The 26198-nt window shown below is 41.9% G+C and overlaps 1 protein-coding gene across 1 annotated transcript; it reads left to right on the top strand.

Annotated features, from left to right (window-relative positions):
- Window positions 1–674: 674 nt before the first annotated feature.
- On the top strand, window positions 675–26198 carry LOC306916329 (uncharacterized protein; the record flags this gene model as incomplete). The annotated part of the gene is made up of 15 exons (XM_079494163.1): window positions 675–870; window positions 2891–3109; window positions 12336–12459; window positions 12704–12834; window positions 13812–13935; window positions 14180–14310; window positions 15984–16835; window positions 17614–17732; window positions 18227–18361; window positions 19994–20110; window positions 20535–20726; window positions 22010–22072; window positions 24984–25103; window positions 25758–25826; window positions 26011–26198. 15 exons carry the CDS (start codon window positions 675–677, stop codon window positions 26092–26094), a joined length of 2676 nt encoding a protein of 891 aa, XP_079350289.1. The 3' UTR covers window positions 26095–26198.

The following is a 26198-nucleotide window of genomic DNA, read 5'->3' as shown; positions in this document are numbered from 1 at the left end:
TCAAAAATAAAAAAAGGAAAAAATTCAGAATATTATTCTCTCGTCTGATATCATTGAGGATGCGCCTATGCATCCGTCGATTGGATTCCATAGGACGTGTGGACGGGACCTGTTAACGGTGCCAGAGATTAGCACGCGCGCACACGCAGCCGGAGATGCGCACACGCACGCCATAATGCAGATCGATTTTATATAATTGAAATGAAAATTAAGAAAAAAAGACCTAATAGCATTAGGCTCCGCACAAGATAGGGCCTTGTATCTCAGTTCTAACTAAATGAGACGCCTACATCCAGTCTTACCTTCAGAAGAAGAATCAGAATCACCATGAGACTTGACCTCCTTGGCCTTCTTGGATTTCGCCTTCCTTTTACGAGCTCCTATGAACATAAAAACCTTTTAGTTTTGAGGTGTGCATAGTTTACTTACATGGTCGTGTTTCAACCCAAGTTTGTTTTGTCGTTTTCAGTAGATGTTTTTTGACTACTTAAAAGGTAAAGGAAATATGACAAAAAGCTGGCAGTGGGACGATCATTTATGTATTTCATCTGGCAGTGAATGAGTTAACCCGGTCGATGCCATATTTTGCACACACACTCCCTGGATGCATCACCACTAGGGTGCTTTCGAAAATGTCCACACAGAGCTCACATATTTTGGTTGTATTGGCCACAATGGCCAATGCGCTCAGTGCTGTATTTCCGAACGTACCCTACCTGTCAATACGACACGAGTCCACGACAGTAACGAAAAGTGCTGCTGCCGAGCTGACACAGGCGGACACCGGCTGCCGGCTCACCTTTAGCTTTAGTGTTCATGTTCAACTCATCTCCTATTCTCCTTACACACTGCTGAAAGCAGCAGCAGGACGCAAGTAACGAGTAACTGCAGCGCTACAGCGACCAGTAACTGTAATGTGATTATCAACTTGGAGGAGGCCGTGTCGTTATATTACTCGTTACCGACCAAAGTAGTGTGATTACAGTAACGAAATATTCCGTTACTCGTTACACCCAACTCTGGTCAGCATACACAAAGTGCTCTAAAATATCGGCGACACTGAAGTGTTGGCGTGCCGGTGTCTTGCACACTGCTGCACAGACAGTACATAGTAACCTGACTCCGCCAGATGGGGCAGCAGAGAGTACACTGGGTTCCCCCCTCCTGCTCCCATCTGGGAACTCTCAGGCAGACTTGATGCCCGGCCACAAAACGGCCTGGCCAATCAGCAGCAGCTAGAGGCGGGAACAAGGCAGCACTGTATGTCTTGATCCCGCGTCTAGCTGCTGCTGATTGGCCAGTGTACTCTCTGCTGCCCCATCTGGCGGAGTCGGGTTAAGTAAATAGCAGATCTGCAAGCTCACAGCGTGTCACGAATGCTACGCGCTGTGAGCTTGTATATCTGCTTACTGCACGCAACAAACACCAGTGTGCAACTAAGTCTGTTGTGTTAGATTCGATTTCCCCCTGCTATTCTGACTTAAAAGTAGCACAGATTTAATTTACCACTGAAGTTATGGAATTTTCTCCATATAGATCATGGCAGCGTCCAAAAGATGAAATCGCAGGAATAATGGAAGTCACTGGAGTTCTAAATCTAAAGTTGATTACACCACAGGTGTAGGGTGGAATTTTGTTGACCGGAAAGGCAGCCGTAATTGACAATAAAAGTGCTTACGTTCGGTTCTCTTACATTAAATTAAGATATGTCAATCAGAGATTTGAGAGGATTTAATTGTCTGATAATGGATGTAGCTCACACACCACAGGTACAAGGTAGACGTTCTTTATTGAGAATTCTGTTTCTTTAGCCCAGCACCCAGCCTGTCGATGTGCGTATTCTACGTCCGCTCAGGATTTATTTGTCTCTCACAAAAGTTACCCATACAGGTGTGCTAATGCACTTTGGGTGGTGTTTCATCTCATCCTTTCTGGACTGTGCTGTCAAAGGCAGTTGCGTCCGAGCCTTCTTTAAGTTTCACCACCAACGCCTACATGATTATCGCTGGATTGGACCGGTTGCTACCACACGGGAGTTAGACAATGCAATTCACGCCACGGTGGAAAACCTCCGCCGTTTTCAAGGCAGTCGAGCGATAATCATTGAGGCATTGAGAGAACAGGCTCGGACGTCAGGTCCTCTCCAATTTATTTGTCGTTGTTACGTCCCCACCAAAGAGGTCCAGGTGTTATTTTGTGCAAATGCATCAGAGTTTTGTACTCTGGGGCTGGACTGGTGCATAAATTCGGCCCGGTCATTTTCGTGTGAATTTGGCCCAGACCAGCCCACCACAACCAGGGCGCAGATAGCAGAAACTATACCGCCCGCTCCGTCGGTATACAAACCAACACACAAGTACACAACCCTTTGTTGCTCTCACAAGAATGATGCTGGCAAAAGGATTCATGATGGAAGAGGGTATATTTGTCACTCACTGATACAGGTACAGTGAAATTATCATGATGGCACTGGCAGAAAGCATGCCCGGACCTTTCCTGGTGGCCTACCGCCTATTGGCCTGCCTGCCTGTCAAAAAAATGTCATTTTTTTATTTATTTTGAAATATCATGGCGGCCCCCTACGGTCTCGGCCCACCGGGAATATGCCCGGTATGTCCTATGGCTAGTCCAGCCCTTATGAGATGGTGCAAATGGAGCCACCTGCGGGTCCATTTGGTTCCATTTGCATGCTCTCGGAGTTACAGACCTGTGAGGGTCCATTTGGTTCCATGGGGGATTCATCAAGCTCGGTGTACCAAGATTTCCGACCATTTCTACGTTGTGCGTTATTCACATTTTTTTTTCTTGGCCGTGACTTTGAGCGTATTCTACTTCCATTGTGAAACAAAGACACTTAACTAAATGTGCTAAATGTTATTTATTTCTTCAGAAATCGTCAAGCGAAGCTGTACGAGGAAGCTGTACGAGGACACTCCCAACTACAGTTGGGAGTGGTACGACGACGAGCTCGCTCCCTCTGACAAGGTGGAGATGCAGAAGGACGGGAAGAACCTGAGTCTGACCGTCAACAACTGCCAGCCTGACGACGTGGCGGAATACACTGTTGTGGTAGAAGATGCCAGATACTCTGCCAAGCTCACGCTGGAAGGTTTGTCTCTTAGTCACATGCATAGATAGCCCTGTCACACTTGATACAAAATCCCAATGATTTGAGATCTTCTCAGTTATTTCGTGGGTGTTTCACAAAAGCACTCACAAAAGTTGACCAGATGATGACACTGTTGGCTTGTGTGTGTGTGTGTGTGTGTGTGTGTGTGTGTGTGTGTGTGTGTGTGTGTGTGTGTGTGTGTGTGTGTGTGTGTGTGTGTGTGTGTGTGTGTGTGTGTGTGTGTGTGTGTGTGTGTGTGTGTGTGTGTGTGTGTGTGTGCATAAAATAATTATATTGATGATGGTATACCAAATTTATATTGCTCAATGAAAAAGCTGATTGATTGTTGAATAACTTGATGATATGCAGGCTAGTGAAAGCCAAACTGGATGGTGAAGGTAAGACTGGATTAATTGGGATCTGGGATCTGTTGTCGGGCAGAAACCAGCAAACTCCAAAATGTTCATTTTTCCCTCGTCACTTCAGTGTTGCACACTGAGAATAGGCGAAGTACAAGCTCACAACGCGTTACAGAATGCGACCGATGTGAGCTTGTAGGTCTGCTATTCTGGGCACGAAGTAGCATAAATTAGGCTTTCTTTTGCCTGTAGCTGGGAAAGCAGGCATTCTGCACGATAACAGGACAGGTGGGCACCAAAACTATCTGAGCACTATGTACGACTGGGCACAAAAAACATCTGGGCACTAGGTACAACTAGGCACAAACATCTGGGCACAAGGTACAACTGGGCACAAAAAACATCTGGACACAAGGTACAACTGGGCACAAACATCTGGGTACTAGGTAGCCTGGCAAACCAGACAAATTGCCATTGCAGGAAAAAAAAAGAAAATCAGGGCACAGTGTGCAAATATGGAGCGGGTTTATTAGCATTTATTTTGTTAATCGGTTCACTTGGAAACGCAGGTTCCAAACAGAGATCCCAGACTAATGTTTTCTACGCAGTGGTATTAGTCTGGCCATGTCAGGCTAGCACTAGGGATGTGGGAACCTAGATGAGTGGACACCTTGGGGTGAATTAGGATTCATGTCAAGTGTTTTTTTTTTCTTTTTACTACATAGCATGCTGCTTTATTGTGAAGTGATATTTTACCCAACTGTTTAAACCTCCAAACACAACAACGAGGTTGTGACCGAGGATCTCTCAGGAGAGCCTGAGAGTTTGGCACAATGGGGGTAGACCTAGTCTACCTGTGTAGATGGATTATCTACTGGAGGCCGAGGTCTGAGAGACCTTGAGCCCTGGGGTTGAGAACGTCTTTGCTTGGTGCTACAAGCTGTCGATACTACGGGTCTAGAGTTACCCTCTTGCTAGTCTGTACTGCTACGCGCTGCTTCTCAATCTCCTAGGGTAGACCTTATACTTGGTGTGACATCACTGCTGTGGCGTCATGCTGCTATCCGTATCCGTGGTAACAGAGGTCAAAAATACAATATAAGAGTTTGTTTGCCAAAATAGCACTGATGTCAAGCGGACTGACCTCATGCCTCCTTCTATGCATGAAGAGTCCAAGCTGCTTCTTTTCACCTGACAGGGGAGTTTCCCCGGCCGGGCGTAGCGCTTGGAAGGAACACGTTATTCCGACCAGTTCCTTTCCCCTCCATCATGCGCCCCGGCTGGCCAGGGGGAGGTAGTTTAGAGACCAAGGCTGCGTTCGAATTGCTAGGGTTGTTCCCTACTCCCTACTCCCCATACGGGGACCCAGACTCAGTGGACTCAAATAGTGATTAATTCGGACAATACTCCCTGTATGGGGAGCACCGACTCTGACGTCAATATCGGTAGAGGGCGCTATAGGTCCGCGGGTTCATGTACTTTTTATTTGCATTGTAATCCCCCATAGGGTTCAGATCGCCTCATAAAGAACTGTATGAAAAATAAACAAATCATCCCGGCCGTTTCACTCATTTGGATATGAAGAATCAACTGACTACAAAAAAACAGTCAAAACGCTGCTGCTGAAATGATGATAAAAAGGTTATTCTTTTAAAATAACATAGGCCTATGATTATTATCAATACATTAATATTATATCCATTATCCAGCAATATGAAAACAGTGCACCACCTTGACAATATGAAAATATCAGCAGCATGATTATGAACCCCCGCTAATCCTGGGGGGGGGGGGGATACGGAAAAAATAGCCGATCTACAAGCTCTGCTCACATTACAATACGGACGTTAACAGAAACAGCAGTCCAATAAATTACTGCCTACATAATGAAGTTGTAATGTATTTAGCGCAATTCAATGAAATAATGTTAGGTAACATATATTTTTTAATGTCAGGAATTAATTAATATTAATAAAACATATGTTCGGAGACACAATTAATGTCTCACATGCATGTACAAAATATATATTGGACTTTAGCACATAGCTTTACAACCTCACCAACCTTAATCCAAAAACTATTCAAATATAAGGCCTTCTACACTACAGCAAGCAACTCATTCCTCTCCTAACGTCATGCGCTGGGCCTGGGTGATATGAATGAATCAGATTAGTAATACTATTGCAAATGCAAATGAATTGTTTTATTATAAATAAATAAAACAAAACAATTGCAAATAAATGCACAGATCATTTGTCTCGAGATCTGTAGCTTCGAGATCCGCCAGGGAAGAAAAGAGAGGGGAAACGAAAGTTTAAAAAGTACATTTGTGTTTTCTTTCGCTGGTTCAACTTCTGCCTCTTCTGAGTTGGAGCGCAATAAGCCATGCATGCAGAAGCAGCGCACGTGCGCGCAAACGCGTGCATGTGCGTTCAAGAGCGAGCTTGCGCAATGCATTATGGGGCAGATTTGCTTCGCTGTGTTTTTGTAGTGACCATCGGATGGTCCCTACAATTCCCGGTGCATTGTGGGATACTTCAGTCCACTACATTAGGGTGCAAAAATGCTCACTACATATTCGGACACTATAACAAAATGGCGGAACCCCAAAGTAGTGCACTATATGGGGCATAGGGAATGAATTCGAACGCAGCCCAGGATTACTGCATGTTTTTTGTGAAGGTACCTACCCTACCCCCAGGGTTTCCTGCACAATGTTATTGGCATGGCGCCGCGCCATGCTTGAAATAAATCACGCCATGCTTAGCTGCAAAAAAAAAAGAAGGGGGCTAGTGAATCATGGTGTGTGTGATATGAAATGTCCAGTACCTCCCCAGTGTCTCCCCCAGTGTCTCCCCAGTGCCTCCCCAGTGCCTCCTCAGTGTCCCCCCAGTTTCTCCCCAGTGACTCCTCAGTGTCCCCCCAGTGTCTCCCCAGTGTCTCCCCAGTGCCTCCCCATGCAGTGCCTCCTGTAATGGCAGCTTTTGATATTACTATTAGTAAGTAAACATCATCAGGAAGAAGCAGGACTCAACCATCAGGATTCGAACTCCATTCTTTTATTGTATATGTCATCACACCAGAGAGAGACTAGTGTCTCCCTCCAGAGCTTCCCCCAGCACTCCCCACACACATGTCCCACACATATTTTATACTTTCAGCAGTGTACAGAGTTTCAGGAGTAACAAGAGATGGTCATGCCTTAAATGGACTCTATTCTATAGTTAACTCACACAGTTTGAAATAGGTTTACATGAGTCAGCAGTCTCTAATGAGTTGGTCAGTGAAGAACAGGTGGTAATTAGAGTGTTAAGTATCATCTACTAGTAGGCTACATTAAATTAATCAATATCATAGTGTTTATATGCATTTTTGCCACTACATTCCATCCTATTTCTCGTTGTAACTGAAAACCTCAGTTACATGTACACCAGAAAATACATATAATAACATTAGAATCATAATTCACTGGGATACAATCATGAACAAACATTCAACTATATTGTTAGGTACATGTGTGATGACAGTGACAAACAGCATTGCGCATATGCTATCAGTCACCCAGTCCCACACGGTGTAGTCAACAATAATTATTTGGTTAAATAGACAACATTTACAGTATAATTTCACCTCCAACATATCTAAAACTCACTGGACATTTTGGCATATTTTTGATAATGCTATGCTTTTTGACATCTGTTAAACAATGACCCTATTGGTCTGAATATAAGACTACGTTTTTGTTTGTTTTTCAATGGAACTATCTTGGCCCTGTGACTGTTTTAGACTCATACTGGTCTTGACATAAAAGTCCTGATTTGAGAATTCCTCACAGCAAATAAAACATAAAACATTAAAAACTGTAAATAGAATTAAACATAATTAAATAATTAACATGACTTCAAATATTTCAATGTTCCAATAAACTTTAAACACTCAAAAATGAAATAGAATTAAATAGAATTAGAATGATTAAAATGATTAAAATTAAATAGAATTAAATTGAATTAGAATGATAAAAATGAATTACACTCAAAAATGAAATAGAATTAAATATAATTAGAATGATTAAAATTAAATATAATTAGAATGATTAAAATGAAATAGAATTAAATTGAATTAGAATGATAAAAATGAATTACACTAAAAAATGAAATAGAATTAAATATAATTAGAATGATTAAAATAAAATAGAATTAAATAGAATTAGAATGATTAAAATGAAATAGAATTAAATTGAATTAGAATGATAAAAATGAATTACACTCAAAAATGAAATAGAATTAAATTGAATTAGAATGATAAAAATGAATTAAAATATATAAATGTTCCAATATCACTCTGGCTGTTTGTTTTCACACCCAGATAAAATAAATTAAAGTAGAATACCAACAGCTTCTGTAATACCAGTGAACTGTTCCTAGGCTAATTTATTGACTTAATAGGAATAATATTCCCAATAAATATCCCCTTCTCCCCCCCTTAGTTTGAGTAACTTTCACAGAATAATGGATAGATGACTAGCCCTGCAGAAACCATCATTGAACCCATTATTTGTAAAGCCGCACACAAACTAAGATCTAAAACATGTAATACTCAAGGTGAGGTTTAATCCGTATTAATACTATCTCCATCAGTTCAACATTTTCTGCAATATATTACTCGATAACCTAAAGCCTACGGGTTACTTTAACTTTATTTTTATATATATCATCACGTTGACTTTGCTTTCGCATTTCGTTACATGGAAATAAAAATAAGTACTTGCCACATGGCATTTTTTCCTCACGTGGTGCGTTTAGAACCGAGACTTACTTAACATCTATACCTAGTAATAGCAGAATAATGGACAGGAAACAAAGTAATATTGGACATCCAACCTTGTGGAAAAGCCATCATAAATGTTTTGGTATTTGGTAATGTTCAGTATTTTGGTCTGTCTCACCCACACACACAAGCACACACAGGCGAACCCTGCCACCCCAGACAGATGAGTCAATTTGTTTATCTATTTAGTGTATGTGTGTGGATATACAGGTTCCAATAACAACTTACTCACATTTTCTGACGTTATTCTCCTAATTTAGGCCTATTTTAACTAACAATTAAACAACATTTGTATTATTAGAATATAATTGTTGGATTGGATTTCACTGTGATATTTAAGGAAGTTATCTAAAATACTCATATGATCACTATTAACCTATTTTTTTTTTTTTTTTAAATGACAATGAATAGAACTTACTGTATAAAGCAAATCAAACCATTTAGGACATAAGGACATGAACCTTCATGGATCCCACTCTGCATGTCATGGATTGGTGCATGTTGTATTAACACTGTCACCTGGTCCATATTGCCATGGGGCCCATGGAGCCTGATGGCTCATAGTTGCATGGAACAGGCCCTGTCCCATACTGGTCATGATCCTGGTCTGGGTTTTGCTGGTGCAGCCATGGCCTCCTCTTGATAGAACACTTTCTCTCCATGTGGTCATCTGAGGCACAGTTATGACAGACGGCTGCTCTGTCATATGGGTCACTGTATCCTCTTTGTCTTTGTTTCCATTTACGGCTCCTGATACTCCTATGTGACTGATGATTTTGTCGTTGTCGCTGTTCTCCCTGTGGCTGGTGAAGGTTCTCATAGAACATCAGCTGTGCAGTCTCCAATTTCTTCTTTTTCATGAAGTCCTGTGAGAGTGTGTTCCTCTCAGCATGCAATGCGTGACCCCACACCTCAGTCAAAGGTCGGGTTTCCCAGCCAATACAAGAAGTCATAACACACTTGTAGATAGCAGGGCGCAAGCCATTGATCAAGGACGCTTTTAACAAGTCATTGAAAGCGGGGTTGTCTAGTGGCACACCACAGTGCTTCTGAAAACAGTTCTCCAGTCTATTCCTGTAGGTGCCACAGGTCTCATCAGGCCATTGCTTAGTGCTGTGAATTTTTGGCCAATCAGTGGGTACTGGAAATGCTGCTTTGACGCTGTCAAAAAGACCACCGTGATTCAGCAACTGTCCAGTGACAATGTGATTTTGTGCTCCATTCACATCAAAATGTTCCCTGAGATGTAGCCACTTTAATCCAAAGACTTTGCGAAATACAGATTCGAGCATTCTTGCCGATGGCTCATACATCTCAATCAAGTCTAGCACAGCTGCACACCAGCGCTCCACGTTGACTTTGTGGTCTGGAAGGTCCTTCATGATGTCTTTCAGTTCATCAGGTGTCCAGCTTCGCTGCACATGTACTGCTGAAGAATATGTGTATATTTCTGCGTGCTGTGCCCCAGTCCCCAGATGAGGATGAGGTTCTGGATATGGACTGAATGGGAATAGCTTCCTTGGACAAAGTGTCGCTGTGACAACTGCTCCCCCCTGTCCTTGATTGTTTATGAGGGGTTCAGGTTGTTCATGGTTGTTGCTGTTGTCTGCGGGCTGTTCCTTGGGTGTAGTAACAGTCAGTTGTGTGTCTCCGCTGTGGTTTGGTTCCTTCTGCCTCATATTGTTGTAGTCATCAGGCGTAGTGTTGGCTTGTAGATCTGCTAATTTCACCACAAATCTGTCAAGTTGCTCTCGCAGTAGCATCACTTCTTTCTGTTGGTTGTTGAGTTGTTGTTGCATATTTCTGTCAAGTTGTTCCCAGTGCCTCCCCAGTGTCCCCCCCAGTGTCTCCAATAGCAATACAAGAGCAAGGACATTACTATGCAAAATGTTGCAGGTGTGATATATTATTTTGCTTTATTCCATGTATATTGTTCCATCACTACATATCCATTAAATCTACTAATCAAATGATTCCCGAGCGCGGCACGGCTGCAGCTCACCGCTCCTTGGCTGCGGCTCACCGCTCCAAGAGATGGGTCAAATTCAGAGAACAAATTTCACTGCGGTAACGTGTGTGACTAATCGTACGACTTTGATATATACGCCTTGTGAGCTTGTAGATCGAATTGCAGAGTTACACGTTACTTTACCTGGATTACGTGTTGTGAAAGGTGTACTTAAATGTTGACAGGACATTAATCCTGTTTAATTAGCGCAAAATTGCGAATGTGACAAAATAGGACAGCTTGTTGATCATTAACGTGGAGGCTGCGGTAAAGATGCCAAGGATTTGACAGTGATGTCACTGTTATGCTCATGCAACACGGAAGTAGCAAGGTCTCGAAGCTGTTTAGAAACAAGGGCCTAGCTTCCTGCTCGTAAACCACAGTGACCTGACATCACTGGCGAATTGCCACCGAGTCTTTACCAGTGGTTGGGATCCTCTGCACTGCATTTGTATGTTCCCTTTTATTTTGTGTTTTAAATATATGAAGTAGTAAGCTTTTTTTGGAGAATGTCCTTTGAAAATGCTTTCAAATAATATAAAAACAAATTTATTTTCAGTAATTTCATGAAGAAATTAAAGAATTTCCATGAATCTTTTGGGTCTCGAACTAGCTAACAAGTGTTTGGGAACCATTGCACTAGAGGGTGACTTAAGAAGGTTATACCAATCGCTGGTAGCAAAAAGGTCTTTTGTGTGGACTTTGCATTCAGTAATCCTGGTGTCTATACTGCCTCCCCCTGGTCAGCCGGGGCGCTCCCAAAAGAAAAGGAAGAACGTTTCCAGATGGTTGTTTCATGGATAGCCTTTCTGTACAAAAAGTGCACACTATCTTCTGTTATGTAGTTGAAAACATACTTTCATTTCACATGCACATATGCAGCTGTATTATTTCCCTGCAGCCACTTGCAACAAGCAAGCTGCAAGAATGTTATCATTGTCTCCACCAGTCCGAAGGCATGGGGAGAGAGTATGTTTTGCACTCCCTCCGTGTGTGCGTGTGTGTGTGCGTGTGTCCGTCCTTGCTGTCCGTCCGTTACCAGCTAATCTCCGGCACCGTTGGCCCGATACATGCCAAACTTTGCACACACACTCCCTGGATCCACTCCCTGGACCCTCCCAATGACTAACATCTGCCCCAAATATTCCTCAACGGCCTGTTATAGCGCCCCCATGAGGCCGATTTAGGCAAAACACGTTTCTGTAGATTCCTCGTACACATTTTGATTTTATCCATACATCACACAATTCGGTATACACTATCTCCATAGTCATGTGATCAACACGGATCTGCACCATTTCCCATCTTCCATCCTGATTGGCTTCCAAAGCTCACATGATTGGTCCGTTTCGAACAAAATGCCACAAATCACAAACGGTGTGCAATTTCCGTGAAATTATACATGCACATTTCCACTAGACAGAGGACGACATGCCACTAATTATTTTCCAAATCAGCCTCACGGTGGCGCTATAACGGGGCAATTCCTGTTTTTTCCTATAACTGGATCTCTATACAACTTATGTATGTGCACTCTCTAGAGGCCATGGAAATGTTCCCTGCATCCCTCCACATCTGCCGGTTATAGCGCCACCATGAGGCCGATTTCTGCAAAACACATTGTTTATGTTAGTCGCACAGATTTCATTCAAATCTCACCCAAATCGGTACACATGATCTCTGTAGTCATGTGATCAAGACGAGTCTGTTGGATTTCTCAGATTCTACACTGATTGGCTAAGATTGCCTTCCAAAGTTTTCAGGAGTGGCCCGTTTTGTACAAAATGCCCTGCTCATCCAGAATTATATCTTCAGAGATGCTATGAGTGATCTGGCTCTGCATTTCCTCAACAAAATTAAGAAAATTGTTGCAAAAAACAAACAAAAAAACATGTTTATATTACTCCTAAACATTTTGCCAAACATCACACACACTCCTATCCTCCTGGTGGAGACCTGTGCCCAGAGGCACTTTTTCTAGTTCTGTGCTGTTATTGATGTGGTGTATATATGTTACTCCTTTCTCCCACAGAGAGAGGTTCACGAATGTTGTTTGTGGGAAACCTTACACCCGACACCACTGTAGACGACCTCAAGAGTCTGTTTAAGGATGCAGATCATGTCCATCGGTGTCTGCCTCGTAAACGGTGCAAACGGTAAGAACAAACTACTGGACAGTAATACATTATTTTTTTTAATCAACAATCTTTGGATTTTTCAATTCATTTTATTTATTGTTGATTGATGGTGATGCAACTGAACTGATGAAGATTAAATGATTGTATTCACCATGGATGGTACAGTGACTGCAGTCCTAATGACCTAATGATCCATATGATATTTGAATTTATGTAAACGTATCGTAAGAGCTAACATTTTCTTTCCACACTTGTTCCACAGCACTGCCATCATTAAATTCAAAACAAAGGCCCTGGCTGCGAAGTGGCTAAAGCAGGCACAGGGCGCTACCATCCACGGCCGCTCCATTGATGTTGAGTTTTACCCTGTTGTTGACAGGGTAAAACTTGCAGGTAAAACATGCTTTACCATTTTGAACATCTTTTGACTGAGAACTTTCAGTCTGCCAGCTCACTTTGCTGGCCTTGAAGCAGAATAGAGGGTATGGGCATGCTTAAAGTGAATGGCACATCGAGTGGCAAAGCAACAGGCAAAGTGAGTTTAAAGGAGCATTCAGTGATTTGGGTGATTTGGAGAAAAAAAAAACAGTCCGCACATGCACACGCTCTACAGTGGGGGAAGTACAACAGACCAACAGCAGGTGCACCAAGGCCCGCCCCACTCGATCATGATTGGAGGAAGGCCCCTCTCATCCTGATTGGATGAAGGCTTTGCCACCCAAAGCCCAAACCGAAACTAGGGTTTTTTGACCCCAGGGGCTCACTGGGGACAGGGAGGAACTCCTTATATGGTCAGCACACTTTATAGTAGGGAGGATTATCGAAAAAATAAGTGATATTTGAATTAAGTGAAATCACTGAATAAGAAATAAGTGATATTTGAATTAAGTGAAATCACTGAATATACCTTTAATGCAATCAGATAGGACTTTTCTGTTTGGATGCATGGGCTGTCAAGGCCAGAAAGTAGTTTTTTGCCACTCTGTATGTGTTCCTGCATAACCTGTACACATGATCTCTGTAGTCATGTGATCAAGACGAGTCTGTTGGATTTCTCAGATTCTACACTGATTGGCTAAGATTGCCTTCCAAAGTTTTCAGGAGTGGCCCGTTTTGTACAAAATGCCCTGCTCATCCAGAATTCTATCTTCAGAGATGCTATGAGTGATCTGGCTCTGCATTTCCTCAACAAAATTAAGAAAATTGTTGCAAAAAACAAACAAAAAAACATGTTTATATTACTCCTAAACATTTTGCCAAACATCACACACACTCCTATCCTCCTGGTGGAGACCTGTGCCCAGAGGCACTTTTTCTAGTTCTGTGCTGTTATTGATGTGGTGTATATATGTTACTCCTTTCTCCCACAGAGAGAGGTTCACGAATGTTGTTTGTGGGAAACCTTACACCCGACACCACTGTAGACGACCTCAAGAGTCTGTTTAAGGATGCAGATCATGTCCATCGGTGTCTGCCTCGTAAACGGTGCAAACGGTAAGAACAAACCACTGGACAGTAATACATTATTTTTTTTAATCAACAATTTTTGGATTTTTCAATTCATTCATCATTTTATTTATTGTTGGTGATGCAACTGAACTGATGAAGATTAAATGATTGTATTCACCATGGATGGTACAGTGACTGCAGTCCTAATGACCTAATGATCCATATGATATGTGAATTTATGTAAACGTATCGGAAGAGCTAACATTTTCTTTCCACACTTGTTCCACAGCACTGCCATCATTAAATTCAAAACAAAGGCCCTGGCTGCGAAGTGGCTAAAGCAGGCACAGGGCGCTACCATCCATGGCCGCTCCATTGATGTTGAGTTTTACCCTGTTGTTGACAGGGTAAAACTTGCAGGTAAAACATGCTTTACCATTTTGAACATCTTTTGACTGAGAACTTTCAGTCTGCCAGCTCACTTTGCTGGCCTTGAAGCAGAATAGAGGGTATGGGCATGCTTAAAGTGAATGGCACATCGAGTGGCAAATCGAGTGGCAAAGCAACAGGCAAAGTGAGTTTAACATTCTTTAATGTTGTTTAATGGAGCATTCAGTGATTGGGTGATTTGGAAAAAAAAAACAGTCCGCACATGCACACGCTCTACAGTGGGGGAAGTACAACAGACCAACAGCAGGTGCACCAAGGCCCGCCCCACTCGATCATGATTGGAGGAAGGCCCCTCTCATCCTGATTGGATGAAGGCTTTGCCACCCAAAGCCCAAACCGAAACTAGGGTTTTTTGACCCCAGGGGCTCACTGGGGACAGGGAGGAACTCCTTATATGGTCAGCACACTTTATAGTAGGGAGGATTATCGAAAAAATAAGTGATATTTGAATTAAGTGAAATCACTGAATAAGAAATAAGTGATATTTGAATTAAGTGAAATCACTGAATATACCTTTAATGCAATCAGATAGGACTTTTCTGTTTGGATGCATGGGCTGTCAAGGCCAGAAAGTAGTTTTTTGCCACTCTGTAGGTGTTCCTGCATAACCTCCGGGTTTGATGATGATGTCACGCGCATACCCTCTATAGTTTTTGAGTGGTGTAAACCACTCCTACAACTGGCTTTGTTAGTTTACGTGTCTGTCCGTACCAAAAAAAATCACACCCGTGTTAACTGAGTGGTGTAAGGTCTTATATAGACTGATCAGCTGTGGTCTGACGTAATGTCTGACGTAATGAAATCACACCCGTGTGAACTGGGTGACCATAGCAACCATGCTCATTTTGGTACGAACAGACAGACAGACAGACACGTAAACTAACAAAGCCAGTCGTAGGAGTGGTTTACACCACAATGACTACCACAATGAGCATGGTTGCTATGGTCACCCAGTTCACACGGGTGTGATTTCATCTTTGTTAGTTTACGTGTCTGTTCGTGCCAAAAAATGAGCATGGTTGCTATGGTCACCCAGTTCACATGGGTGTGATTTCATTACGTCAGACATTACGTCAGACCACAGTTGATCAGTCTATATAAGACCTACACCACTCAGTTCACACGGGTGTGATTTTTTTAGCCAGTATACAGTCTATAGACAGTATTATTGACCATGTTGACCATTTGGCATTTATGTCACACAGTTTGATAATGTAACATCAAAATGGCTGCCATGTGAATTGTGAGCAGGGTCAATTATACTGTCCGCTGTCCATCTCTAGTATCCTCTGTATCAGGACCAGCCACAGGAATTGAGAGCAATGGACTGAAAAGCAGTGTTCATTTTTGTAAATGTCAACACAATTAACACTGCTGAAAGGGGTTTTGCTCCAGCCTGATATGATGTAAAGTATATTGTCTGAATCAACTTTGTTTGTGTTTGTTTACGTACTAAAAGAGTGACTTTGAGAGCTGTTTCCACGTACAATGTAAGTCAATGAGGAGCATATTTTGAATAGTCAATTTATTTTTAATTTCTTGTCCACATTTGTAGTTCCATCATGGCAAGGTATCTTACAAAACCCAAACCTCTTCAAAGGTGACCCACAGTTTCTATACTAACGTAGTTGTCTGTTTTCCAGGTCTTTTCCAGAACCAAGAAGAGAAAAAGAAGACAGAGGTCTCCCAGCACATGCAGAAGGCCAAAGAGAAGACAAAACGGAAAATTACGGTGGAAGACGAGGGATCTGCAGTGATGGGGAGAGAGACAAAGGGGAAGAAAGGAGGAGAGGAAATGAGAGAGGGGGTACAGGATGATGTTGTGAAGGAAGGCAGAGAAAAAAAGAAGAGGAAAAAGAAAAAAGTAATTGAGGAAACGATAGAGGACCCCCTCTATCGTTTCCTCAATTACTTTGTGAGCAAAGGTGGGGAGAAGAAGAAGAAAAGGAAAAAAGTAGTCGAAACGATTGAGGGGGTAGAGGAGAATGAGCCCATCGAAGGTGGGGTGAAGAAGAAAAGGAAAAAAGTAGTCAAAACGATTGAGGGGATAGAGGAGAATGCTGTCAGCGAAGGTGGGGAGAAGAAGAAAAGGAGAAAAGTAGTCGAAACGATTGAGGGGATAGAGGAGAATGAGCCCATCGAAGGTGGGGAGAAGAAGAAAAGGAAAAAAGTAGTCAAAACGATTGAGGGGATAGAGGAGAATGCGCCCATCGAAGGTGGGGAGAAGAAGAAAAGGAAAAAAGTAGTCAAAACGATTGAGGGGGTAGAGGAGAATGCGCCCATCGAAAATGGGGAGAAGAAAAAGAAAAAAGTAGTCAAAACGATTGAGGGGGTACAGGAGAATGCTGTCAGCGAAAATGGGGGGAAGAAGAATAGGAAAAAGGGTGTAAAATCGCAGGTGAAGGGAGGAGGAGGAGAAGAAGAACTGCCAGAGAGCAGAGGAGCAGTGGTGGAGCATGATGGAGACGGACAGAAGAAGACGGGAACAACACAAGGTGATGTCCTGTCCTGTCCTTGTGTCATTGAGCAAGGCATCACCTAATTACAGTATGTGATTTAGAGGCGCTCAGGTGGTGCATTGTTACATAACAGTAGCTGAGGTTGATTCTAAAATTCTATTTCCTAAGTTGTCTGAAATTGAAATGTTTCAATGTCAGTGGTGCTCAACCTTTTTCATGTCAAGGACCCCCAGATTAGTGTATTTAGTGCGGACCCCCATCTGAAAATATAGGTCCAGGAACCCCCCAGAAGCAAAGATTTGAGTTAAAAACGTTCTGCCAAAAAGAACGCTCTGAAATAATATTTATAAAGATTTGCACCACATTTTCACGATTTTTCAAAAAATATCAGATCTACAAGCTCGTAGCACGGCACTCGGTGCCGCGCTATGAGAAATGACAGATTTACCAACCAAGCTATTTTCGTGCTTGGACAGACAGACCCAGGGACACACATAGCTGTGTGATGGAGTGGTTGCACCAAAATGTGCGTGTCTTATCTTGAGTGTAGCTTCATCTCCCTCTCAGCTAAGGGCTCCTTGGTCTGAAAGAATGTTGAACTCTACTGTAGTCTCTCTTTCTCTCTGACTCTCTCTCTCTCACACACGCACACACGCACACGCATGCACACGCACGCGCACACACACACACACACACACACACACACACACACACACACACACACACACACACACACTCAGTAGCTGTACTACTGTACAGTATGTACCTACTGCAATAACCTTGAATTGAATAAGTAATCTTCCCATCTTTTCAGAGCTGCCGCCTGCGTTAGGTTCATTCCCGACTATGCACCATCCAGTCTATGACATGCAGGTCCATGAAGGCTTACTGTATACGTGCTCTGGGGACACAGTACAAGCCTACAGTCTGGTGGTATGCTCTGACCACAGTCACACTCATGAAATTGTACTTGACAAGTTGGTAATGGAAGTGTTAATTGTGATGTGTATGAATTGCCATACACATCACAATTAATTTTGTTGTTGGCATTATTGAGCACATTAGATTGGGACATATGAATGAAAACTGCATTTGTGTTTGGCTTTGTAAACAAATGACCAAAACCTGCCAAATAACACAAAAAATATTTTATAATACAAGCATATTTCTTAAAAGTAAATGGTGAAAAGAGCCAATATACATGCTCACACTTATATAATAAATACAAACAGTCAAAGCATGTACACAACATTTACATTTAATTTCATTGCTGCCGTCCTACATGATGACATTGTCTATTTTGTATTTGTTTATCCATCTATAAGTCAACTCTCTCATTAGGACGTTCATTCACAGTAACCTACAGTACGCAGTTACATTAAAGAGAAGCTGTCTGTGTAACAGTAGGTCTGTGCATTTCATTCCAGACCAAAGAACGTGTGGTGGAGTTTGACGGCCACACGGATATTGTCAAATGTGTGCTGGTGTCGTCACTACCCAACATGCCAGCACGCCTCTACACCGGATCTTATGACAAGACTGTCCGCTGCTACAGTATCAAGGTACCACGCTATAACACAGGCCACAATTGTTCCCAAAGTTGCTTGTAACGTGTTACAGCGGTCTTATGGAGCCAAATTTAGCTTGGCACATTGACCAAGATCAGTCTTTGGTACACATTGTATTCTCTCTAGTCATGTGATCAAAAAAGTATCTGTCAGGACCTTCATATTCCAAAGGTTGTGGGAGTGAATGCTACATTCGTTTGCTGTGACTGAAACCTTGCACGCACATTGCCACAACAAATCTTTCGAATCAACCTAGTATGTGTAGTATGTGTATTTCAGTCTGTGGAGTACATTTGTGGAATGGACTGAGTAAGGAAGTGCAACTCAGTCGAGAAATGAATCGCTTTAGGAGGTCATATAAAATAATTATATTTAGGAGGTACTTGGATGAGGAGGGGCGGTGTTGACCAACACAGCTCTGGCTGTCGCAAGCCCTAGCACCTTTGCTGCAATCCAACCCGTCATAGGCCTTTATGTTTTTAGTTAAAGTACCAGTTTTACCGGTTTTATTGATTTTATTTCTGTTATTGCTGAAATTTGTTCTATTTTCATGTTTTTTCTTTAACAAGTAGATGCTTGGGCTATTGTAAATACATTCTGTTGAAAAGTTTACCAGTGAATGTTGCATTGGTAAAAGCGGGATAGGAGTTTAATACGTTTTATACTTCATCCTACTCCTTTTCGCACGTTATTGGTTATTTTGTTGTTTGTTGTTTTCAAATTATGTTCGAAATAAACTTGTTCTTTCATTCAACCTCCGCTCAAACGTGTCGCAACACAGCCCTTGTGTAGGCTATCTTGCCTGATGTGTTCTTAACGCCTGATTACAAGACATGGCAATGCCCCGCCAGCCTCTGATTGGCCTACCGACACTGCTCGTCTTTCCAGACTTTCCTCCGAGGTGTATAGCTTACTCCGTGGTGGGAAATAATAAAAGTACGGTATAATACAAGATAGTCTAATTATAGTAAACTAATACTATTATACTAAAAAGGATAAAGATCAAGGAAAAAGAGACTTTTTTACAGTACAATGGCGTTTCAAGTTAACACATACAAATACATTACAGATTTATGCCAATGTGCCAATGTATTTGCCACTGTTGTCCTGCACTTTTTTGCCATGAGAAAATAATTGTGTTAAGTGTTGTTGTAACTGTTGGTTTTTTACTGTTGAGACCAAAGACAAATTTCCACACTTGGACAATAAATGAAACTAACTAATACACAATAATCAACACCTTATTTAGAACACAACACCCAAATCATATTACGGTGTACATGTTCAATCAATTATTCAATCAAAGCAAATGGCATAAACAATATTAGTTTGCCTCTTGTACAAAAATAAAAGTTGCAAGTTACAAGGCTTCATTCTGGAGCGTCATCTGTCGCGCCGTACCAAGCTGTCATTCTCTTGTATTATACCGTACTTGTATTTGTAAGGCCGGCAGCGTCGGTAGGCCAATCAGGTAGGCGGGGCGTTACCATGTCTAGAGACGGACGTAGATTGTAATCATGCGTTCTTAACATATTAAATATCAAACTCTATGTATGTCCGAGATACTGTATGAACACAACTACACACACCTCTAGGTTGCCATTATGTTTTTCTCTTATTCACTAGTCAAAGAAATGCCTGAAGTGTGCATCTCTTCCACACCGAGTATTGTGTTTACACATTGCCTGGAACATACTCTATGTGGGAGTCGACGATGGATCAGTATTTAGCTTTGATGTAAAGGTGAGTGTGCTTCCTCCACTAACATTAGCCAAGAACAGCCAATCTACAGGCTCACAATGCAATATGCTGTTAAGAATGTGAGTCAGCTGAGTTGGGGAAAGGCCGCTCCACGCTCCAGGGGGCTGTTGTCACACTCATGTTGACCCGCTCTGCTCACATGCTCTTGTTGTGAAGCGTTGTGAGCTTGTAGATCTGAGAAAGAAAAACGGTCCAAGTACAGATCGAGCCAACTCGGGTCAGATCACAACTGAATATGCAGCTTGGCAAAAGCACATTGATCCCAGTGTACGATTTCACATTTAATTCGAATCTACAATACAATTATTGTGAAGCATTGCCTAATAATGATTGTCGCATCCCTATGTGCTTCATTATTGTTTTTTTTTTCTCTCAAAATGCTCCACCAATCCTTGTGATCCTTCAGATCCTGAAGCAGCTGGATCTGTTTACGTGTCACATAGCCCAAGGTGTGACCTGTCTGTCTTCAGTCCAGAAGGGAGCTCACCGCATACTGTTAACTGGATCCTATGACGGCAGCATCAGTGTCTGCGACGCCGAGAGTGGCCTGCTGCTGCGCATGCTGCAGAGCCACTCCATGGCTGTACTCTGTTTGGAGGTATTAGACTATCGCCTAATCACAGATATTTGAGATCATCAAATTATTTTTTGAATAATTGTCATAATCATCATGATCATCATAATCATTTCCATGTTGAAAAAAAAAAAAAAAAAAACGAATCTTATACATGTATAAGGTAGTGTAGCAAAAAACTATTTCGAAAGTAATATGATATTGACAGCCCTATTTGAAGCTTCAGAAACTGTTTCGTTTTCAAACGGTGCTCTGTAGGGGTTGTGACGATACATTTTAACAGCGATACGATACGTAGCACGATACATGGTATGATACGATACATGGTATGATACGATACATGGTATGATACGATACATGGCCGATATTGGTTCATTATGGTGATACGACATAATGATTTAAAATCATTACAGTAAAGAGAAAGTAATTAGGGTAAATATGTGTGAAACATGTGGATAGTACAGGTTTTCTCTTTTTTTCAATACATTTTATTCAAAGAGTATGACATCATATACAAGTTTCACAGAAAGAAAATACAACTCTTAGTTTACATTTTCTCCCACAACTCCTTTCCCAATCCTCCCCACCCACCCACCATCTTTCCCCACGAGGCCAGACATACAAACAACATATATACAGGTATAAAACCAATAGGTTGAGTACATAACTAAGATACAAAGAAAGGGATCACATGGTTATGTTCACAGAAATAATTAATAAACAACTTAAAAGGGAGGTAAAATAAGAGACATAAAATTAATAATAAAAAACAGAGTAATAGTACAGGTTTTCTAAGGGAAAATGTATGGATATGGATATAAAATACATAGACATAATATTTGAACCTAATGGACAAACCTGTACCTTGACATGAACACAGATAATATGCACATTCGATAGACGAGTGTAGTGATATTGAATGGGAAAGTAATTCAACCAATCTTTTTCTTTTTGCTTAGTACTTAGTATTGATATAATCGATTTTTGCAATGCAAAACAATCTGATACCGATTATTTGCATTGCAAAACGATATGATAGGATACAAAGTCAATGTTGCTGTTCACATTTCGATATACTTTGATTCTTGAAATTAAAATAACATTCTCGATACAGCTACTATATTGTTACACCCCTAGTGCTTTGCCTTCCTGCCTTTCAGTGCTGTTTGAGTTAAGATGAGTTCAACTCCTGATGGAAAATCAAGTCAAACTTGACATGTGTGAATGTACTCTGAGATTCTGTGGTCAACTAGGGCTATAGGCGATGTAATGTACTGTACATAATTCAATATTCTTGTCGTTCTCAGGTAGTGGATGATCTCGTCTTCAGCGGCTCGACTGACGCAACTGTTCATGCCCATAATATCCATGTAAGTCACTCACTACATTTCACCTTCAAAGAACTGATGCAATGGTGTGGATATGAACTGCTGCTCATGTAACTGACAACCAACATCACAAAGCTATTCATTTGAACCATCCTGGAGTCTTCAAGTTGACTAAACATAAAACCTTAAACACGTTTGGAATTGTAAAATAAATGGTTTCCACAGAGCCTTTTTCCTCGAGCTTCCCTGTGTCTGTAAGGCCAGTAGCACCCACTCTCTGTAAGTATACTTGTTGATGCTACTGAGTTGAGTTTTCTACCAATATGTATTTTATTGTATTATTGCGACCACAGGTCACATTTACTATGGTAAATTGTGCATTTCCCATTAGTTAGTCACCCCCAGGCATGGCCTCGTGACATCACGTGATGTCATCAATATTAAGCCCATATATGGAGATCCCTGATGACATCAATATTGGCCAGCAACTCTACATCTGGCCTCAAACTAAAAAAATAAATTAAAAAAAAGATGTATGAAACACTTGCCATTTATAGAGTGTTTGCAACTGTATTAATTGATTGCCCGAGTCCCGTGGTGGGAGTTCTGCTCTGGTTTTGGTGAAATATTAATGTAGTTCTGGTAATTTTGTGGGGGGCACAGGGGGCCACACATTAAAAGTAAATTAATCCACAAAACTAACGTAATTTGTATTGTTGACCTATTTCAAAAACATTAGTGCAACTTTCGTTTTTTCTTTACCCCTCTGTCACACGGAACTGTTTTGTGTGTCCATATCACTACGCCCAAAAAATAGTTCCAAAAGTTTAGCTAATATTTTAGAAATAGGTCAACAATACAAATTACGTTAGTTTTGTGGATTAATTTACCTTTACTGCGTGGCCCCAGTGTCCCCCACAAAATGACCGGAACTACTTAATATTGACCAAAACCAGAGCAGAACTCCCACCACGGGACTCGGGCAATCAATGAATACAGTTGCAACCACTATATTAATGGCAAGTATTTCATACAGCTTAAGTTAAAAAAATCTGAACTAACCCTTTAAGGTCCACATAATGAGAGGTCTGCTCTGCCGGAAATATCGCAAAAAAAAGTTATGGCCATTTTTGTATACCCCACCATAGACAACCAATATAAGGCAAAATGTTATCATACTTTAAGTAGCATGTGACATGTCAAACTAGGGGGTTTCATGATTCTGAATTAGTTTTGTACAAAAAACACTCCTCCTAAATTCGGCCATATCCACTTGCCCAAATGTGCTGACCTCATCACATTTGTGATGACTGCCATCGCCGTTTTTAGGCCAAGGAGTGCTTTTCGTGCTAAACAAATGCTTGGAATGGATTCAGAATCATGAAAACCCCCTAGTTTGACATGTCACATGCTACTTAACTCTTTAATTGCGGCTAGCTGTTCACATTGATCCCAGTTCCAGGTTCCACCATACACGTTCACTTTTAAGGTCGGAGTTTGCCGACTATATATATATATATATACGGACGGACGGACGGACGGACGGACATGTGAAAGAAGGGATATTTCTGGCAGAGCAGACCTTTCATTCTGTGGACCTTAATGACCAAGTGAATAGGAAAAACACAAATAAAAAGTGTCATGACATCACAGGTCAATCCTTAACCGTTGAACTTTTGGGCCTGTGACTCCCCGGCTAATATAGACCTGTTCTTACATATGTTGATCCTTTGCCACCCATCCTTCCATTTCCATGTCTACTTTTTGACTGATACCTGTCCATTTAAACTCTAGGCGGGCCTTCCCCAAAGTTATTACTGTAGCCGCGCCCAGCAGCCGGCGAAAACTAGAGTTCTCAACGGGCCCGAAAATTAAGGCCCTACCTGGGCCCTCATCAAACCCTGTACACTCAAGACACTGCCCCCGCTGCCACCCTTAGATCTCCGTATATGGAGCTGACCTGTTCTGACATTCCATATGTTGATCTGACCTCATCAAACCCTGTACACTCAAGACACGCTCCATAAATAGCCAGTACAGAAATCCATATGTTGATCTGACCCCCCCATGCTGTCACCCAGGCGGATATGTTGATCTGACCTCCCATTTGCTCGCCCAGCAGTTTTGCTGTCCCCCAGACGGATGCGTGCACGCGACCTCGAGGTCGCTTCTCATCCCCAGAGGCGTCTTACTGGTTGTATTATTACTGATGAATTGAGTACAATGGACCACAATGGATAAGGGCTCATTCTCTATTAATTATAACCTTTGACCGTACTACTTTGCTGTTAACAATACCGGCCATGTGTTCCGACTATAAACTAAAACGACACAAAAAAAGGCAGAAAGGGAGCCGTGATCGCCAGTGACATCACATCACATCGCATATGTCCTACACACTATAGAGCAGGCTTTCCCAAACTGTGGGGCGCGCACCCATAGTGGTGCGTGGGGGTGCGTGACATGAAAAGGGTAATGGCGGACGGTTTATAGTGTTATTTAACACACACGTCTGTGTGTGTGTGTGTGTGTGTGTGTGTGTGTGTGTGTGTGTGTGTGTGTGTGTGTGTGTGTGTGTGTGTGTGTGTGTGTGTGTGTGTGTGTGTGTGTGTGTGTGTGTGTGTGTGTGTGTGTGTGTGTGTGTGTGTGTGTGTGTGTGTGTGTGTGTGTGTGTGAGAGACATCATTATATATGTTATGCTGGAACGCTTACTGAGTGGCAAATACTACTTTCTGGCCTTCACAGCCCTTCTATCCAAACAGAAAAGTCCTATCTGAATGTTAAACAACGTTAAACTCACTTTGCCACTGGATTTGCCATTGACTTTATTCATGTGCATAACCTCTATTCTCCTGGTGCCAGTTGTGTCCTTGTGTGTCTCGGTCTCCTTGTGGATATTTGTAGCACATGCTTCACCTGTCATCTTTTTATTAATTTCTGTCTTCATTTAAAGAATGGCGAGTTGGTCCACATCTACCCAGCCTATCGTCACGCCGTCACAGCGATAGCCATCTTGGAGAAGGTCCTGTTGACAACCAGTCTGGACGGCGTCCTACGTGCACACAAGCTACAGGTAGATTGTATACAGGTATAACGTGTTATCTTGATCTGAAAATGTGATACTTACTTATTTGCATATTGGAAATGTAGACTTCTTAGTACTCATTAGGGGACCAAGCCCGAAGGGACTTCTTGGTACTTGTATTTGTCTGTTTTTTTCTTCTTCTTCTGCCAAAAATAGCAGTTCTGGCTTAACCGTGCAGTGGGAATTATGGCAGAGGGCTATGCCAAACGGTGAGGACGCGAAGCCCACGACCATTGGTGAAAGGGTGGTGCTGTATAGCACTCAATTGAAAATGCAAATTTTGAACAGGCATAGCTCATGAAGTGTTTGACAGTCAGCAATAAAACTTTGATATACATACTGTATGCATCTCATCATGCCGAACAACTTTCGTGTTTTCACCTCTGACCTTTAGATCACCCACTATTTTGAATTTTAAATCATTTATTCTGTCTGGGATCCAGGCCAAACCGTGCACTCGTTTTTTTTTGTTTGTTTTTTTACAAATTGCAGCAATGTGGTAGAGGGCAATGTCACCCTGCTTACACACGAAGACCACAACCATTGGTGGCGCTACAGCAGCAGAGGGATGTATTACTGTAATAATTCTAGTACGATGACAGTGTTTCTGTTGTCCCAACGTTCTCTTTCTGCCTGTGTTAGTCCGATGACATACTGCATCTTCACGGACACAGTGACATGGTGTCATGTATGACGGTGAACAAGGGAACGGTAGGTCAACAAACATCCGTCCATTTGGTTATGTCACACCAGAGTTAAAAATGTATACATTTAACATTATGTAATTTACTGTATACCCTAACTGATATTAAACTTTGTTGGATTGGTATAGTCTTATTCAGATCAACATACTAGTATTCATTGAGCTGGGCCTCATACCTTGTCTCCCACACAGATCTACACCGGTTGCCGAGACGGAAGTGTTCAAGCGGTAACCATCACCATGACAGACCATCACCATGACAGACCATCACCATGACAGACCATCACCATGACAGACCAACACCATGACAGACCATCACCATGACAGACCATCACCATGACAGACCATCACCATGACAGACCATCACCATGACAGACCAT

This window comes from Electrona antarctica (genome assembly GCF_951216825.1).
Source record: "Electrona antarctica genome assembly, chromosome: 23".
NCBI lineage: Eukaryota > Metazoa > Chordata > Actinopteri > Myctophiformes > Myctophidae > Electrona > Electrona antarctica.
Note: the sequence above shows the minus strand (reverse complement) of the source record. Positions and strands in the feature narration are given on the sequence as shown.